The 18,859-nt window shown below is 38.2% G+C and overlaps 1 protein-coding gene across 7 annotated transcripts in view; it reads left to right on the forward strand.

Moving 5' to 3' along the window:
* The window catches only part of EPHA6 (EPH receptor A6), a 502,797-nt gene that overhangs the window by 456,168 nt on the left and 27,770 nt on the right, over positions 1 to 18,859 (forward strand). For all 7 annotated transcript variants that reach the window (XM_065076549.1, XM_065076536.1, XM_065076555.1 and 4 more), the window contains one exon: positions 17,046 to 17,195. In XM_065076549.1, the coding sequence (XP_064932621.1) occupies positions 17,046 to 17,195 (150 nt within the window). The remainder of the gene's footprint in view (positions 1 to 17,045; positions 17,196 to 18,859) is intronic.

Below are 18,859 nucleotides of genomic sequence, written 5' to 3' on the forward strand. Positions count from 1 at the left end.
CTGAAGACTTGTTAAAAATAGAATAAAAATTTAACTCAGGCTTTAAAAGTTCTACTCAGAAGGTCTATCCCATTAAGAGGAATAGCAACACTGCACACTCCAGTTTGTGTGTACAAATTCAATTACAGCAGGCACGCAGGCTGGGCTCCACAAACTGGTAGCATCTCACTTGTGATTTTACTCTGAGTTATCTTTGTCTGGGAAGAATCAACTGATGGAATAATCATGGGACTGAAATACTGATGCTTTCTTCTTGTCCTAGTTCTTGCAACAGTAAGAAACCTTTTAAAACTTGTCTCTTAAAAGATCCTCCTCAAAAATATTTGTTAAAAAAATAGTGAACTTTTGCAGTTTGTGTCATAATTTTTTCAAGGAGGACAAAACTGGAACAAGCATTTATGGGGAACCTATGTATCTCCACCCGAGGTCCTATTCTGTTATTAGAGAGATGCCTATTCTAGTACATTTTCTGTGGGAAAAAGCTATTTTTCATAGCTAATATGCACACAACACCAGTTTTATAGTCTGTGTGAGCAGCACCTCAAAGCTGTTTAAGTGTTCCTGTAGGTTTCATAAGCATCACACATTTTTATTTGCATCTGCTGTGTTGCTCACATGTCCATGGAGCTAGCTGTTTATTGCTCATGAACAATTACTTCACATATGCACATGTGTTCTTTCCTTTATCAGACTGCTTCAAAATACCAAATCCCAATTTTCTGTCCTCTTAAGTTTTTACAGGCCAATATCTTTCAGTAACATAACAGAAGCTGATAATACCTCCTGAATATTCTGGGAGGGTTGTTCCCATACTTACGAGCCATAATGATAACATCATTTCTACCCAGCTACTAAAGATAATTTTGCAGTTCTTCCCACTTCTAAGTACTTCTGCCTACTTCATTGTTTATAAGAAAATGTACATTTTGTCACAATAGGCAAAACTACAAAGGAATCTTCAAAGAGGCAGCTCTTTCATGATGAGGCATAGAGACCACAAGGATTTTTCCTGTTTCCCTAATTTTTCACTTTTCCTTCCTGCTTTGCATCAGCTAATCAAAAATATAGAGCTACAGAGTAGGTGAGGGGACTTAACTGATCTTACTGATTACTTATACAGGATCATGACGCTGTACATAAAGTAAACAATTATGTTTATCCTAGAAATGGACCAAATGCTGTGTGTTCATTGGAACATCTGTGAATTTGGTTGGATGACAAGTCCCAGAGCAACACATTAAAGCCAACATTTTGTTCCTGCAGCTTAGTAGTGGTGACACATGTTTAATCAAATTAATGACAAGAGGAACAAAATTTAATAAAAACAAACAAAAAAAAATACATAAATGCAAGCCTAAAAGGTGAAACTGAGTTTTCATTATGAAAGTTAACATGCAGGTTGAATAATAAAAAAGATAAGTTATCATTAGGTTGTTTTCTGATCTTGTGAGCTAAGCCAAAAAAAAAAGAGAGAAAAAGAAACAGATTGTGTGTTCTTAGAGGTTAAGTACCTTTCTGCTGGTTTTGTAGTGTTCACGAAGATCAGAGATACAGCAACACCATTGTACTTTGGGAGATGCACTGCAGTGTTGTACTGAGGAGAAGGTTTGAGTTATTATAGTGAATATGATTAATGCTCTAACAGCCAAGAGATTTATATGTTGCTGTTGCTTAATAGCTTTAGCAGCATTTCTCAGTTGTGTATGGAATATAATGCTAGGACTGGTAAGTATTTTAAAGATTGCTTCAAGGTGGAATTATTAGAGATACTACCTTTCCTTAGGTACCATACTTCATCCTTCCCTGGTGAGGTGCATACTGTGAGAATAATTCTGATTTTTCTGTACTGAAACAAAAATGGTTGCTCTTTGTCTGTAATTATTTCATTTTTACAAATCAATATGTTGGTTTTTTATTTAAGTGAAGAGACTGCAAAGGAAGAGTTGTCTATATAAACATTCACAGTAGTTGACCATTAATTTGTTCTTTTATGTTCATAAGTACAAAATCCATTGTAAAGCTCTCTCCACTGTGAGACAAAGACACAGCCCAGGAAATGAGCAATTGCATAAGCTGGAACTTTATCTCAGAGGTTCCTCCTCTTTTATCATGCAGTTTTACCCATCATAAATCATTTACAACCTGTTTTCTGTAACAGTTAACATCTAGAAATCCAGTTATTGCCAGTGGGAGTTGCAGGTATTCAGCATATTTGATAGCCTTCAACCTCTGTCTCTGTTTTTGCTACTGTTAAATGGAGACAGTAGCTTCTTCAGAGGGTTGTCATGAGAATGATTGGTTATGAGCCAAAAAGCGCTCTGAAGAGCAAAATGGCCAAGCAGTGTTATTGCACCATTTTAATGTTTAACAAATCTCAGCAAAATACCTCTTGTTTTTGGAAATACTTATCAAATACGAAGTGTGAAAAACAACTTTTCCTAGTTTGGTTACAGTGCTTGGAAAAATCATTATTGGTCAGTGTACTTCCATCAAATGCTTTATAGGCTTTTATGTAATTGTGAAGACAATTGGGGAACAATACAAAACCAAGCTTTTTATTCTGAATCAAGATTTTTGCATGGTATCTTTGCTGTGATTACCATGAAGCTAAAGAAGGCAGTTTCAACCCTGATCTTTTTCACCCTCAAATGCCAAAAGAAACAAAAAAAATAAAATATCCGCATGCTTATTTTCGTCAGCTGTTTTTTACGCAGCAGCAATTGTCCATATCCCATTGCCAAAAATCTCAAAAGACTGATAGATTTTGTAGCACTTTAAAAAGACCAAATGTGCAATAAAATATCATGGCTTTAGCCGTGGACACACTGTTTGTGTTTATTGTAAAAAGCAATACACATTAAAAAAAAAAATGATCAGTCCATTGCTTCCATTAATTTGGTATAGCTGTGAGAAGCTGAAAACTCATTTTCCCGTGATTCTTGGTTTTTTGTTTCTTTGTTTATCTGAGTTCCAAACTGTGGATGAAATGGAGAGAGAGAGCTAGAAAGACCAAGAACATGCCATCAACAACTTCATATAGATAAATGAGATCATGATCATCCTAGCATCCCAAAGGGAATCTGGTGTGGAAAACATGAGCTTCAGAACAAGAGGGTTCGGAGAAAGCAAGGCAACATCTATTTGTTTGTGGATGGCTAGGAAGATAGCTACAATTGCATGTTCTCTGATACAGGTCTTTGAAGCAATGTTGAAAAACATGAATGTTTGTCACATTAACACCTCTTCACGTGGTACATCAAATATGGTGGCAGCAACCTATCAAGATCTATAAACAGAAAGCGAGGATGTGAATAGATAGGTGCATGATAAGCACCCTGAAAAGGAGACAATGCACAAACACAACTTACTGAGGTGCTGGATTTCTATTAAAAAAAAAAAAAAAAACAGGCATAAACTGGTGTTGGCACCAAAATTCAAGTTTGTATAGAGAACCAATTAAAAAGTTAGAAAATACACTTAAAGTCTTTCTGCAGTCTTGCTTGGCCAAAAGAAGTGATTGAGATACTACCACTGAGATAAATGCCTGAAACCATGGAACAAGAGAGAAAGATGATGGACTGAGTCCTAAGACCCCAGACAGATAAAGAGTGGAGATGTACTTCTTCTCAGCCAAGATAAATCAGCAGAAGCAGTAAGATCTTTGGCTTTTATCTACAGGCCACTTGTGTTTCAGAAACAGCAGAAGTTCCCTAATTAAAGATCAGTTGTAGCACATCATACCAGAACAGAGGAAAGGATATTAAGAGAAAAACATCTAATCCAGGCACTGAAATGTGAGGGCCCAGTGAGCAACTCAATTACACAGACTCAACATACATGACAACCAAGAGAATGACCGTGTTGGTGGGTGAGTACCCTGTGCGTGACCTGTGGGGCGCAGCAAAGAGCGAGCCATCCTAGGAAGAAAACAGTGCATTTGTATGTCTGATTTTTACTTTCAATTGATTTTTACGTTCTAGGTGATTGTGTGATTGGGGATAGAGGGACATTGCTTTGGGTTTTTTTTATGCTAGGCTGAGCTATGCCAAAAGTGCATCCTAGTCTACCTTTCATTAGATGTAAGAATACATGTTGTGGAGATAATTGATGGCCTGGCCAAAGGAAAAGTTTTAGAGAGTATGCCAGAAGGTGTGGAAATTTGTTAAGGAGGATAGATGATTCATCTAGATCAATTTCCCAGAGCACATTGTTGATGTTGTAATTAGGGAGCCCTTTCGTACCTGAAATAAATCAAGTAGTGTTCTGGAAATAGCTGATAAAGGAGGGTTGCTTCTTTTCAGTGTTGTTTAGTGGTGTTAAATCACTGGACGCTGAGTTTATGTGACAAGTTTTTCATCTTGTCTGTTTTTACCAGGTGTAAGTATGATACCCATCCTTTGCAAGATTCAAGCTCCTCAAAGGGAACTTGTGGGTTGGTAGGAGTTACTGAGAATGATCACCAGTCTACACTGAAAAAAGCAACGGAGGGATGCATGTGCTATAAAATGTACCCCACTTCATTGTGAGTGGGAAAATAGGTAGTGTTTTGTTTAGCATTCTGGCTGTTGAAGTTATATGTATTTCTGTTTTTGAAGATAGGCTTGAACTTTAGCACTTTACACAGCAGATCTTAAAAAGAAGGAATCGAACCCATGCATTAGTATTCCATAACTTCATATTTCATGGACATCAAAACCAGATGGCCTTAATTTCCTTAAGTAGACAAGGTCATAATCCAGAAACCAAGGGTAGCAAAGCCATAAACTGAAGAGTAAATTGTCAACTATCTATAGACAAAGTAGGAAAATGCTTTTTCTTAAAACGTCATTAAGTTCTGCCTAATTACGTTTCATTTGCTCTCCTTTCCTCAGTGCTGTAATCTGAAGGAGTTTCCCTTCAGATGCCGCAGACACAGCTGTGCTGGTAGCATATTGCTTTGCTGTCCACCAGAAGAACTTTGGAAACCCATTTCCTATATATATGAATATATTCATTTTGCAGTACATAAATGTAACTGAGGTGACTGAAAAAGAAAAACGTGCATATGATTTTTTTTATAGCACAAAAAGGGACTTCCTGCAGAAATTGCACTTATATATTACACAGGCTGGCTATGTAAACACGACTGTCATGCATCTGTGCCTTAAGGTAGAAGTTTAGCCAGCTTTTCCATAACTGGGCAAGATGTGTATGTTTAATTTGCATGAAGTCTGAATGCTATAAATTATTTAAATGGCTCTCTCTCTCCATGAATTTGTGGTTAAAAAACATTTGTAATTTGCCAATCTACCTCCGCTAAATTAACATTTCTAAATTAAAACTAAAGTCTCATTTTTCATTATTCCGAACTAGGTAGATTTTTTTTGTGAAATGAACACATTGGGGTTTTTTTATCTATAGAGACACACTAAAAAGTCAAAACAAGTTTCAGCTACTTTGATGAAGCTTTTTGGTGAATTCACAAAGGTAACGCAAAAGTTACCAAAGCTTAGAGGATGTATAGCAATTTATATAAATTACTGTTCCAAGAAAAACCACAGCTGGCCTAGTGCCAGTGGCAAGTCTGATGTCAGAGAATAATCACATCTCTCATTATGCCATGTATCTTCTTACCTTTGTATTACAATATTGTGTTAAACAAAGTACCCCCGAGGGCTGTTTATCCCTAGATAATAGTCTCTACTGCTAAGTAGTACTTCATCAAAATGTTTCTTTCTGATGATGTCTTACTGTAATATATCATGGAAGTGGCAACTAATATACTATATGATAAAGTAAGATATCCCCTGAGCAAGGTACAGGGATGATAAATTATGTTATTATTTTATTCTCTCTTTATTATAATCAGTCAAATGATGATGATGCATCATCTAAAAAAGATAATCTATTAGTGTATTACTCAAAAGTTTATACCATCTGGGGAATACAAGGAGTAAATTCAACTGACTTATAGGACAAAAGGTATCCTAGTGCCACAATTCATGAACAGCTTAAATTAAAATCTATCAAGATATAGAAAAGCAGTACAGAAGTCAAGGAAGTGCAATAGTAAGAAATTTCACTATTTTAAAGGTCAGAAGCAGATTATCCATGTCTGTAAACCAACATTGCACTAAACGCTATGTATTAAATTCTCATTGTCATTAATTTGACGGGAGCTACCATCATAAGCATCAGTCAATGATTTGTCCTGGCAAGATGGCTGATGATACTGAAATAGGAACTATCTTGAAGTTCAGTGTCCTTTATTCAAACGATTGACAGAGATGTAGTTGAACATGTATATCTGCAGGAAGGCCTAACCACATTTATGTGCTAAACTATTTATCGCAAAACAGACAGTTATCCTGTTATTCAACAATTTGCATGCTGCCATGCTGCAGTGATCTGTGGACAATACCAGTATGTCACTAAACCAAATAGAAATATCAGATAAACTGTGTTGTGAAGCGGCCACTAACTTGTACTGAAAACTACTTGTGTGTTCATTTCTCTGCAATTTTTTGGTAATAAGCTTTGTGACTTCTGCTGTAACAGGATATTTTCCTTGGTCAGAGGATAGGGAAAAATTTATTTCACAATAAGGAAATTAATGAAGCCCTATGTCCTTATGCAGCCTCAATAGCATAACTTCTGATCTTCTCACAGTCTTCCCAATGCACCTTCACAGTACCTCCAGCTTCTCACTGTATTCTACCAGTTTCACTTCACTGCTAAAGCTCAGATCCCTCCCATGTCCCCATGGCCTCATACAGTATCAAATTACTCACAAGCCACTTCCACATCCCTATATCTATTTCCTCAGTAGCCCCAATATTTGCCCAGTTTGCCAACTGGGCAAGTGGCAGCATGTTGTGCCCAACATTGTGCAGCCTGACTGGCCGCTGAGCTACTGCCCTTTAGCTGCTGGCTGGTCCAGAGGATCAGCTGCGCCCTTCTGCCTTTCCATCAGCAGAAATACTGTCATCTCTCTCCTTTCCTTAGATACTGTTTTTCATTAAATACGCAGGAAATCAGGAAGGGATCAGCTGCCTAAATGTAGAGGTCCAGTGCCCTCTGAGATATCACGAGCCTGAGATCTCTGCAGAGGACTGGCAGAAACAAGACAGTGGGAGACCTGCATCTTCCTAAAATGACAGGTAGTGCGCGACTGACAGTGCCTAAAGGGACTGGAGACACCATGTTTAGGTGATCTGATCTAACCTTTGATGTCTTCCATGCTTGTCTTGAAATTGCTGGTGGGTTGGCTGACAGACAGATGTGCTGGCAGCGCAGCTGTGGCTCCTACACTTCATTTCTTCCGCAAACCAGCACTGGGAGTATTTTGGTCCAGCGCAGGAGAAATGGCTGTTACCGACCGTCCTCTTCTCTGCCAAGCCTCACTGCCGAACCTGTCCTCAGGAAGCTGTTCCTCGCCTTCCTCCCCCCCATCCCCAGATGGGAAGGCAGGAGATGGTGCCCAGTATTTGACAGGTCCCTGGCCCCTGTCATGCTTCTTGACCCATGGCTCTGGACTCAGCTGTTTCAGCTTCATCAGCATCTGTTCTCCCACCTCCTCTGCAATGTATAAAAACTATTTTAATGCAGTTATGTGTGGACTCAGAGACATGAAACTTGCATGCTCCCCAACAGCCTGGTTGTACTTTTATTACCCTTTTTTTCTAAGTGATATTATTTATTGGTGATGAAAGATAAGAGACTGAAATCTTTACAAGGTAGTGTCATCCCTCCATGGAGCAAACATAAGACCTCCATACACTTCCTCAGTAGCCAGCTCCCAGTCTCCCAGGGCAGTACTTTTACAGATAGCCGCCTGCCAGTTTATCTCCTCAGTTTATCTCCCTTTTCTGTTGCCAAAACTTACTAACAGTAGAACTATTTAGTTACTTTTGTCAGAGGGTTTAGTCATAAACTTTGGGGTCCTGTACAAAGACACAGAGATCTAGTAATAGAATCAACAACAAAAAACCAAATGTCTTGTGATCCTTCAGATAGCCATCTACAGTTATACTGTCTCACATCAAAGAACACCTCCTTTCAGGTGCCCATCTTTGAATTTAACTTTTTAACACTTTAACTTTCCCAAAAAAAGTTGATAACTTGTTCATCATCTACATTTTTCCTGTTACAATATCATACCATGTGGTTATAGTTTACCTGCAAGTGAACTGAAATTATAGGAAGGGAATAATGATCAAACTCAGCTGCAATGCTTGTGAGCTCAGTAGCATGTCTCCAAATTGGCAAGCAGGTAGCAGGTTCCAAGGAAGACTACAATAAGAGAGTGCACAATGCAATTATGCATTCACAATTTTGGTTACTGAGCTTTTAGTGGTCAGTGAATCAAAGACTTCTTTAAATCAGAGGTAGGTCTTTATATATAATATCTCTCATTAATATTTCTTCTGTAAGTTTGTCTAGTTACTTCTGGAGATGGCTGTATTTTTAGAGTCCATGACATCCCATAGCAATGTTTCCTCATTTAAAAAAAAAATGTAATAATACATTTAAATCCATTCCACTTTGTCCTCCATTTTCAAGTTTCCATATGCTTCTGAGTTTTTATTGGCCACTTGAAATTGCATAGTGTGAAGGGAATTATTGCAGGGGTTCAGGGGCACAGCAGCAAAGAATAAATAATCTAGGCATTATGGCAGAACAGAGAGAGGCCACTTGATTACTGAGATATGGGAACCGTTTGTTGTGCATGTCAACTAAATATGTGTGTGGAAATCACTAGCTGTGAAATTGCTAATGATAATGACATGAAGTGTTCACCCAACGCATGGTAACGGTTTGCTTTGATCCAATAATAAACACTTAATGAAGCCCTGGGCAAGCCAGAGCCATCATTTCAGAGACAAGTCTTTGTTGATGCTTTTAAGAAATCACAGTGCCCAGTAACATTTTTTTTCAATTTAAATTACTTAGTTTTAGAGAAATATTTGCATTCAGTAACTCGGTCCTCTAGTAAGAATGGACGTTGTAACAAATTTCTTTGTTATGAAGTTGTGCGACGTAAGACATCCTTCGAATAAGCATCTCAGAACAAATTCTTTTCACCTTTTCCGTAGACTTCTGTAGGACTACTTGTGTAAGCAAAGTGGATAGGCTCTGGATGTACAGATTGAGGGACTCTGCAGGAGTAACTTTCAAGAAATCGGTTACGGCTATAATGTGAGTTGTGCTGACACATCTGGCAGATAGCTTGAAATTGATGCCCTTGAAAAGAGAGAGATCTTTGCCAGAAATATTAGTTTCAAGAAAACTGACATTTTTTCCCGTCATTGCTGTTAACTAATGCTATAGTTTCTGGACTGGATTTGGTAGAGATGCATGGTTTTGATATTTAATTTCAGAAAAGGAAGAGATTTCTCTGTTATTGAGGGCCAAGCACCCAATACTGTAAAATTCACTGGTGCATTCATAACCCTAGGGAAATGCAAAGTCCCACTCTCTAAAACATTATGAGATTCCTCGGCCCCACCAGTCTCAATGTTACCTTTTAAAAGAGCAGTCTCAAGGAGGTTTGGCAAAATATTTGTGTTTATCTGTCTTTGTACAATTGTCTACTTCTTACTAGTGCTCTGAGGACACCACCAGTCCTCACTGGCCTGGCTGTCCCCCAGTGCCCATGGACTCAGGACCCTGTTTCAGCTCAGCCTGTGTCCATCAATCTCTGCTCCAGAGACATTGCAGCAGGCCAGGCCCAGCCCTGTTGGGCTGGAGTTTGGATTTGCTGGGTTCACGTTGGCCTTGGCATCTTACCTTGCCTTTGCCTGATGCTCGCTGTCTCCACCCTGCCCTGCCTGTTGCCCCAGGCACCACGGAGTAGACTCTGTGAGGGCAGGTGGCAGCTGCTCCTGGCTCCCCCACCCATAAGGAGCAGTCCTGATCTTGCTGCTCTCTCACAGCTCTAGCTGATGTGTAAAGCAGTTAACTTCTGAAAGTTGAATCTCTTTTTCTCTTTTCTGTCTTTCACTTCTTCCTTTTCTCCTTCTCTCCCCTTCCTCAAAAAAGCACACTGAGCTTTCAGCTCTGGAAGAGTGGGGCCTCTGCCCATTTTCAGCCACAGACTCCTTTTGCTCAATATCCAGAATGAACTACTTTGTTTAAAAACAAAACAAATATACGTTCTTAAAATAAATGAGTAAAAGCCTCTGGCCTTTCAGTGAGCGCCTTGTAGATGAAGGCATCACGGCTAACAAGAAAAGATGTCTGTAGTCCACTTAGACAAACAAGAGACAATGGTATCAACACTTGTATTAGGTAGTTTGCTATGTCTTTGTCATTGTATAAAGTTCTTTAAATTGCACTGTCAAGAAAACATGAATGCAGGACAGATGTAAGTGGTCAGAAATATTCACTACCATTTCACTTTTGTGGATTTTGAGGGTCAAAGCTGTGCATTTTTATCAGACTTTTTATTATCTTTCAACCCAAGTGAAAATCAGGCAAGGGACAGCATGTTGAAGTATTTTGTTTCAAATGAAATGCTACTATTGCTACTACTGAGAATCACAGCTGTTTCAGAGAGAATTCTTTATTTCAGAATTCTTCAATTTTTAGCAAAGTAATATTTTAATTCTTTAATTTTTGAACTAAAAGACGATGAGATAGGATATATTTGTTTTTCTGAATTTTTTGTGTATATGATACTGCTAATCTATTAATCTTACTGATGACCCTTAGGGAGACAGAATGACAGGGTGGGTGAAGTATTTTGGAGAAGCATCCCGCTAATGTTAATGCCAGTTAACCTTAAGTGTTTCTGATGATCTGTGGACAAAAGTCTTATCTTGGCTGTTATAGTTTTGCTAGTATCTTAAGTGCTGATTCTTTCCATCCATCAACAGCTTTCCCCCTTTTTGAAGACACAAATACATGCATACGATAGGGGTTAATATTCATAAAATGACATTGTCAAAACTATAAATAGCTTTTTCTGAAAAAAGTGATAGCTAACTTAAGGGGTGAAAAATCAATTTCCACATGTTTAGCATCATTAATCAGGATATTTGAAAGAAAATGACTGTTTTCCCAGAGATTAAAAGAAAATCCAGTCCTTTTGAAAATCAGGGGGTTTTGTTCATTTCAGTTCTGAGGGAAATGAAAGACTGGTAGAATTGACTGGAATAGGGCATAATGAGAGCAAATTCTGAAATGCCTTTTCAGAGCAGTTTTGTTATCTTGCCACATGGTTTCTCTGGTATTCCAATAGACACTAGAGAAGACTGTTAATAATACTGAATAGTTCTAAATTATTCTTTGAGGATGCTAAATTCTAACTATTTATAACTTTCCACATGAAAAATTTGATTCATATGCTCAAATAAAAGCATCGCTCCAGTAAAGTGGCATAAGTCTTTTGCACAGAATGATGAATTATGTCCAGTATTTAAAACTACTATCTCTCATTATTGTTGTCTCTCTTCACTTAGATGTTTTCTTTTTTTTTCTCATTTCTGTCATTTGGGGTGGAGAAAAGGACAGCTACTACAGTCATGTCATAGGAAATTATTGCATGATTCAGTAACACTGAACATAAAGGAATAGTAACTGTTACAGAGCTGGCTGCAGCTATACTAAATGCTGAGGTCCAAATCCATCAGTTCCAGATGCAAAGACATCTAGAACTGTCTATTTCTTGGACAAAAGTTACTGAACTATGTGCACCATTAGTCTAATCTGGCACAGTATTTCCTATGCATCTGTCAGTTACTGTTCCTTTATGTTCAGTGTCATTCAAGAAAAAAACAGAACAGGCTTTTCAGCAGAAACAGGCATTGTTTCACATCACTCCTAGTTCTGGGACATCGTGAGCCTGATGTACCGTGTTTGCTTCTAGCTGCTTACATGTATCGCTGTCTTTGCACATCCAGTGGGAGCTCCTACATCTTACCTTCAGTTTCATATCTGAGGTTCTCAGTGGTATCACTCCTCACTTTAATTAGCTAGTAGAGTATGTCAAAAGTTCTGGGCATCTAACAGGCTTCCTTCTTCACTTCTGTGCCCTCTGTCATTTTTTGCATCACACATTTAGAGCTTGCTGATACATCCCAACCTTCATCTTCATAGAAATATGAGTCATAGCTACCAGCGACATTCTTCTGCTGGAGTTTTAAAATATGTTTAAGTATTTAATTAAAGAAACTGCTAACGACTGTTGTTTTTAAAAAATGTCTTACATGTAAAATAAAAAAAAAATATCAAATGGGAGATGGTAAAAATGCAGAGGAAGGAATAGCCTTTGTGGCCCATTGGACCATATGTAATGTCACTGTCAGTTGCCTTGCTGGGGTGTTTTCACAAAAGACATCATAAGCAGTTTTTTTGTTGTAAGCTCAAAAAGAGATGGCATTTTAGGAAGACTGTCTCTCTCTCGTGCATAGCTTGAGGTAAAGAATAAGGCATTCTGCAACACATAGTTCCAGTTCTGCCTTTAAATGTGTGGTGAACTGTGCTGTTGCCAACTCTGTAGGGAGAGTGAGCATGTGTGGGTGGGTGAGGGAGTAAATTTCATTTCAAGGGCTGATCTCTAAACAGTTCTACAAGCTAAGCAATGCGAGCCTAATATTCTAATCCCAAGGGGACTCTTGACACTGAATAGTAAAATTGCTTATTAAATTACAATCAAGAAAAAAATCACGAGATAGACACTATTCAGCTGGCAGCATATGGGAAAAAATTCTAATTATTTGAATAGCAGTGTTAGTGTTCTTTTACTATGTGAAAATAAAATTAGCTTATCACCGATATCATTATTAACGCACGAGATGAAGCAGAAATACAGTTTGATTCCTAGCACACCTCCTGCCCTTCCCCCCCACCCCCCAAAAGAGAGTGAATAACATAAAAGCAAAATGGGCTTACATAAGGGCTTTCTGATTCAGAGAGCTGTGACAGATTTCATTACTGCAGTAATAAAATGTAGATGATTTATAAATTATCTTAATTTGAAGGTGGGGCATTGTGTAAACAGTACGTACTGCATTTATTATTTTCCCAGTTAGATCAAAATTTAAAAAGGCATGTTCAATATCAGTAACACTGTTTATTACTCTAATCAGGAAATATATTTTCAGCTAATCTAAACCTTATGTGTTCTTTTATTATTCATGAGCAGCTATTACTACTGTTCAGTCATATACATCTCTTAAGGTAGTCATAGTGCAATCTCTGCTTTTGAATGGCTTTCAAATAAATAAGCCCACTTTTTTGCATAAAAGTATATTCTGCAAACATAATTAAGTATTGAAATTTACATTAGTATGAATCCATCTTCATACATAAGATGGATCAATTGTAAAAATTTTAGAGGTATTGCTTCACTTTGTCATTAAAGCTAGCAGAAAATAATTTTGTTTTACATTACAACACTGAGCACATCTTATGCCCTTGAACGTGAACTGCCTTGAATTTTGTCAAAACTCTGTTCTCCATTCTCATTTTCACACTCAATGAGGCACTACTGGTTCAGTCTAAAAAGGTTCAGTCAGTAAAGCTGTATCATGAAACTAGTCATAGAGTCTAATCAGATTCTTTAAAACTCATTTATGTTTAACCAATACTCACAAATCTAGCTGCAAAGGCTCCTCAAGATGTGGCCTCTTTTTTTCTCTTTTCAGTCTAATTTGGGAATACCTAATCAGACTTATGAAAAGAACACACTTTAAAAAATAATTTTCCTATTATGTTATCCATATTATATTATAGACATTAAAAGTAAAATCTATAAATATCCAAATACCTTTTATTTGCATGTATGGATTGTGTTTTCCCTAGAAGTAGCCATTTATAGAAACATAGAATCTTTTTGGTTGAAAAAGACCTTTAAGATCATGGAGTCCAACCATTAACCTAACACTGTCACTAAACAATGTCCCTAAGAACCTCATCTATACGTATTTTAAACACCTCCAGGGATGGTGACTCAACCACTTTCCTTGGCAGCCTGTTCCAGTGCTTGACAACCCTTTCTGTGAACAAATTTTTCCTGATATCCAATCTAAACCTCCCCTGGTGCAACTTGATTCAATTATTAACATAAGACTTTTCATTAGAATTCAAATAAATAATAAATTATTCATAACTCTTCAAATTAGAAATGTAGGTTCATACTAAATTTGTTGATTCATCAGTTTGTCTTTATAAACAAAGTCTTATGGTAACACAACCATCTAAACTGGTAGATTTTTTTTTCTTGTCATCTCCCAAGATTTGTGATAAGGAAAGAAAATATGGAATTTTTCTTTTGCATCTTCTCTCTCTAATGCTGGTATGGCACTCCAGAAAGTATCTTGAGTGGACATAAAGTGAAAGACAGCAAGGGAGATTCCTTGCTAAGATGAGGTTTAGACAGTGAACTCTTGTGTTGGGAGAAGTGTATCATCTTCTGTATCATTTGTCAGCCTCAACTGATAAGCTGCTGCTGAGGAAGAGCTTTTAGTTTTGCCAGGGCAGTGTCTCTTGTTATACAAATCAGCAGGAATGTTGTTTACCTTTTAAAAAGTGCATGTGTCCATGTCCAAAGCAGGAGTTACATGCCTGCTATGAGCCTGTGGCTTATGCCAGGGAAATATTGATTATCCCCAGAACTCTGCAGAAGCCAGGGGTCTAAGGATAGAATTAGATACATCTGGCTATAAAATGTTTAAAAATAAAGGACTAAACATGATCCAGTATAGAAGTGTTCACAGAAGTGTTAACAGAACGTCCTGAGTTGGATGGGACCCACGAGGATCATCGAGTCCAACTCCTGTCCCTGCACAGGACAACCCCACAGTTCACACCATGTGTCTGGGGGTGTTGTCCAGTCTCTTCTTGAACACTGCCAGGCTTGGGGCCGTGACACCTCCCTGGGGAGCCTGTTCCAGTGCTCCACCACCCTCTAGGAGAAGAACCCTTTCCTCATGTCCAGCCTAAACCTCCCCTGGCACATTTTCTGCCATTCCCTCGGGTTCTGTTGTTGATCACCAGAGAGATTAGATCAGCACCAACACTTCCTCCTTCTCCTTGTGAGGAAACTGTAGACTGCAGTAAAAAGGATAACTCTGTTGTGTGATGAGACAGCTACAAAAAATGTAACAGCATACAATAGACATCTTAACCATCATACAACATAAACGTTAACCATAGATTTTTCACCAGCAGGTGAGACTCAGTGATGAGAAGTTATCTGACTGGCACATCACCACAGACACAGAGCTTTTCTTTTGAACACTTTTTTGGTAGGACAAGCCTCTTCTCAGTCAGTTGAAGTTAGACTTTGACAACTTGCACACAATTTTTTGTATATCCAAAGCAAATTAACAGAGATTTACATACTTGTGTTTAGCTGTGGCTTCTCTTCAATTGCCAAATGGATGTTCTAGTTCATTTCTTATTTTGTTTCTGTCACAAATACAATTATAATGCTGAGCAGAATCTATTACTGCTTGTTGAATGCAATTACTGCTAAGTGAGCTCAGCTCTACTGGCTGCCTCCTTCTACCATCTAGTGGCACCTTAAGCATACTGTTCTCACTCTACTTATTTAAGGAGTTATATATAAAGAATAATAATATATGTATGCTCTTGAAAATAGAAATGTATCTGGAGAAGAAATACTATGTTGTGAAAAGGGAAAATAGGTTTCATACTATCACCATTTAATGCAGGGTGACAATAAACCATGGCAGATGCTCGCTGTTACCCTTCCCCCTCCCCCCCTCCCCAATAGGAGGAAAAGAGAGACTTGCAAGTTGGAAAAAATTAAAAATGCTTTACTAATGCTACTATTAAAATAGAGAAAATAATACAAAATATACAAAACCAATCTTGAATTTCCCAGCACAGCTCAGCAGAGCTGGCTCTGCTCCAGCAGCTGCAGAGCCAGCACCCAGGAGTCCTGGGTTGGACTCCACAGTAAACTGGAACTGGATTTAGGGATGCAAGGTCTGGAATCAGGCCTCAAATTGCAGGGACAACAGGCAGGGTCCTCTTCAGATGCCAGCCATAGTGGAAGGGAGTGAGACCCTCGTGATCTCCCACTTTTATAGGGTGTGTGACGTGGATGGAATGGAATACTTATCTGGTCAATTTTAGTCACCTGTTCAGTTTGCCTCTCCTTGTAAATACACCCCTCTCACTTAAAGGACGTGCATTTTTATCAGCGACCTTGCATACCATTGCTACATTATCAGCTGCTGTCTGCAAAAACAAGCAGCCAAATTCGGAAAACTGCAGTTAATTAGAAGAACTTAGCTGAACGGAGAATTCAGTGAAAGAGGAACTAGTCTTGTTTTAACAAAACCAGGACACATACATTAACTATTTATGGGAGAACAGACCAACCAGGTTCAATTGTATAAATTACTAATGTCAGAGAAAATTTCTGTATACTGTGGTTAGTAAAGAGCAAGTCAGGTTTGTAGATTGAATTCTTACAGATTTTGTATGTGTGGTAGCACTTGGACTTGGAAGTTGAAAGCTGAAGAATGAAATTATTCAATATCCTAAGGAAACGCCTATTAGAGGCATGCTATCTACCTGGATATTTAAAGGGCACAACAAAAATGTAAAAATATTATCAGAAGTAAAAAATAATAGAAAGGCTATCGTTTCCTTTCTGCTTACACAATTTTGTTAAGTGCTTTCAGTGCTGTATTTTGCAATAGATGTTTCTATTCCATTTAAGGAAAAAGAGATTCAATGTCAATGTGCTAGGAATTTCAGGCTTGGGATGTTTTCAATCAAAAGGCATGTTCTGACTAATAATATGACTGAACAAATATGAATCATCTAGAACACTTTCTGTTCTTTGAACTGAGATTTCTTTTTTTCACAAAGTACTGGTTTTGGTGAATTAGACTACAAATGAAACCAAATTTTTATTAAATTCTGAAGAAGGCATATTTCATCTTTTCCACTTGCAGCAAGTTGACAAGGCAAATTGACAGAAGGCAGAATGCAGAATTCAGTATCCAGGATATCTTTTGTTTTCTTCTCTTTTAAATATTTGCTGTATTCTGGTCATATTGATAAGTTGTCAACGTATTTTGCAGGGCGGAAAAATCCCCATCAGGTGGACCGCTCCTGAAGCTATAGCTTACCGGAAGTTCTCTTCAGCAAGTGACGCTTGGAGCTATGGGATTGTAATGTGGGAGGTGATGTCCTATGGTGAGAGACCGTACTGGGAGATGTCCAACCAGGATGTAAGTACTGACGAGGACTAATCCGTGAGTTGTTGAAATGTGCCTTGAAAATGATTGTCACATCCTGCCCTGTTTTGTTTCTCATTCACTTTATAGGGTGGAACCTCATATTATTTAAATCAGCATAACTCTATGAAGTCCTAGGTGACAATTTATGAAATCTGAAGACCTAGGCCACTATAACTAAACCTTACCTAGCTTCCTCCCATGGGTTAAAGACATATTACAAAGAGTCACAGCCAGCTTGCCAGGTTCTGATTCTGACTATACATGGCTTTCACTCAAATCCTTGGGAATCTGCATTGGATATGCAAGTTGATGCAGTTTTCAGTCAAGCTATAAATGAAAATTTGAGGGAATACTGGAACTATTCTGATTATAAAGTTGGCCCATTGTCTCCAGCGTAGTCTAACAGTACCCTTCAATGGGCTTACGCAGTTAAATTCTCAAACAAGTCAAGCTGCCATGAGAAATGTATTTGCCAATTCTTCTTTCTAGGAATTAAATGCATTCTGTTTTCCTTAAAAACTATGCATAGGCTTAACCACAGTGCAGGACAATGGTCCTTCCTCATAAGAAAGTTATGCTTTACTCTGATTTTTTTTTTTGCAAAAGTTGCCGCTGAATAAGCCTTCCCAATTAAAAAGACACATTTGCTTCTAGTAAAAATTTGGGCTTGTCCTAGCAGATGAAGCATGGGAAACAGGAAGTGCTTTTTTCTCACCACAATTCCAATTTTTCACTAATTCTCTTGTTTGATGGAGCCTCTTGACAGCTCGAACTGGTATACTCAGTCTTCATATCAGCCATCAATCTCTATGTCAAAATGGAGAATATCAGGCAACCCATCATAACCTTTTTCATATATTTGCCTAGAATACCTCTGCATCGGTTCTGAAGAGTTGACAAGATTTTTCCCAGATGACTGGTTGTATATCATTGCTAAGTTATTCAGCTGTTCAAGTCTGGTTGCTTGTTAAGGCTGATCAGTCATTTGGGGATAAGGATCTGAGAGAGTTTAATTTAAAAACAAAACAAAACAAAACAAAAAACATTTCTAAGTGTCTTACAAAGAGAAAAACAAAACAAAACCAAAAACACACACACACAAAAAGAGAAGCCTAGCAAAATGAAGAAAGCTTTAATTCCTTTAGATTTGTCCTCTGCAGCCTCACCAGTACTGCAATCCAACTTCTCTCCAGCATTTCTCCTGTGAGTTTAGCTTTGGGAATTAGACCACCTTTTTTGTACATCATTCCACTCTAGCAGTGCCTACAATCACCAACCTCCTCCACATATCTACCTGCCAGCAGCTCGGCTTCCTGCTGTGCCCCTTAATTAACACCAGGTATGGGATGATATGTGTTGGGCCTGGTTTTGAGCCATGTTTCTGACGACTGACCAGGCAGTGGTGACTGGCTGCCCATCTGAAGAGAGCAAGCAACCACTGAGCTAAGGTAGAACTCAGTGCAGATGTTATTTTGGTACTATCTGAAATATGAACAGATTGTACATATACTGTGAAATGAGCAGATAAACCCAGCAGGTTCAATTCTGTTTCCCACAGCTAGTAATCTGTTGGCATTTGAGATGCCCTAGAGTAACTAAGATTTCCACGTGCAGCTAACATAGGATGTGCAGGAGAGCAGAGTTCTCCTGGAGCA

Source organism: Columba livia, chromosome 1, assembly GCF_036013475.1.
Source record: "Columba livia isolate bColLiv1 breed racing homer chromosome 1, bColLiv1.pat.W.v2, whole genome shotgun sequence".
NCBI classification, from domain to species: Eukaryota; Metazoa; Chordata; class Aves; order Columbiformes; family Columbidae; genus Columba; species Columba livia.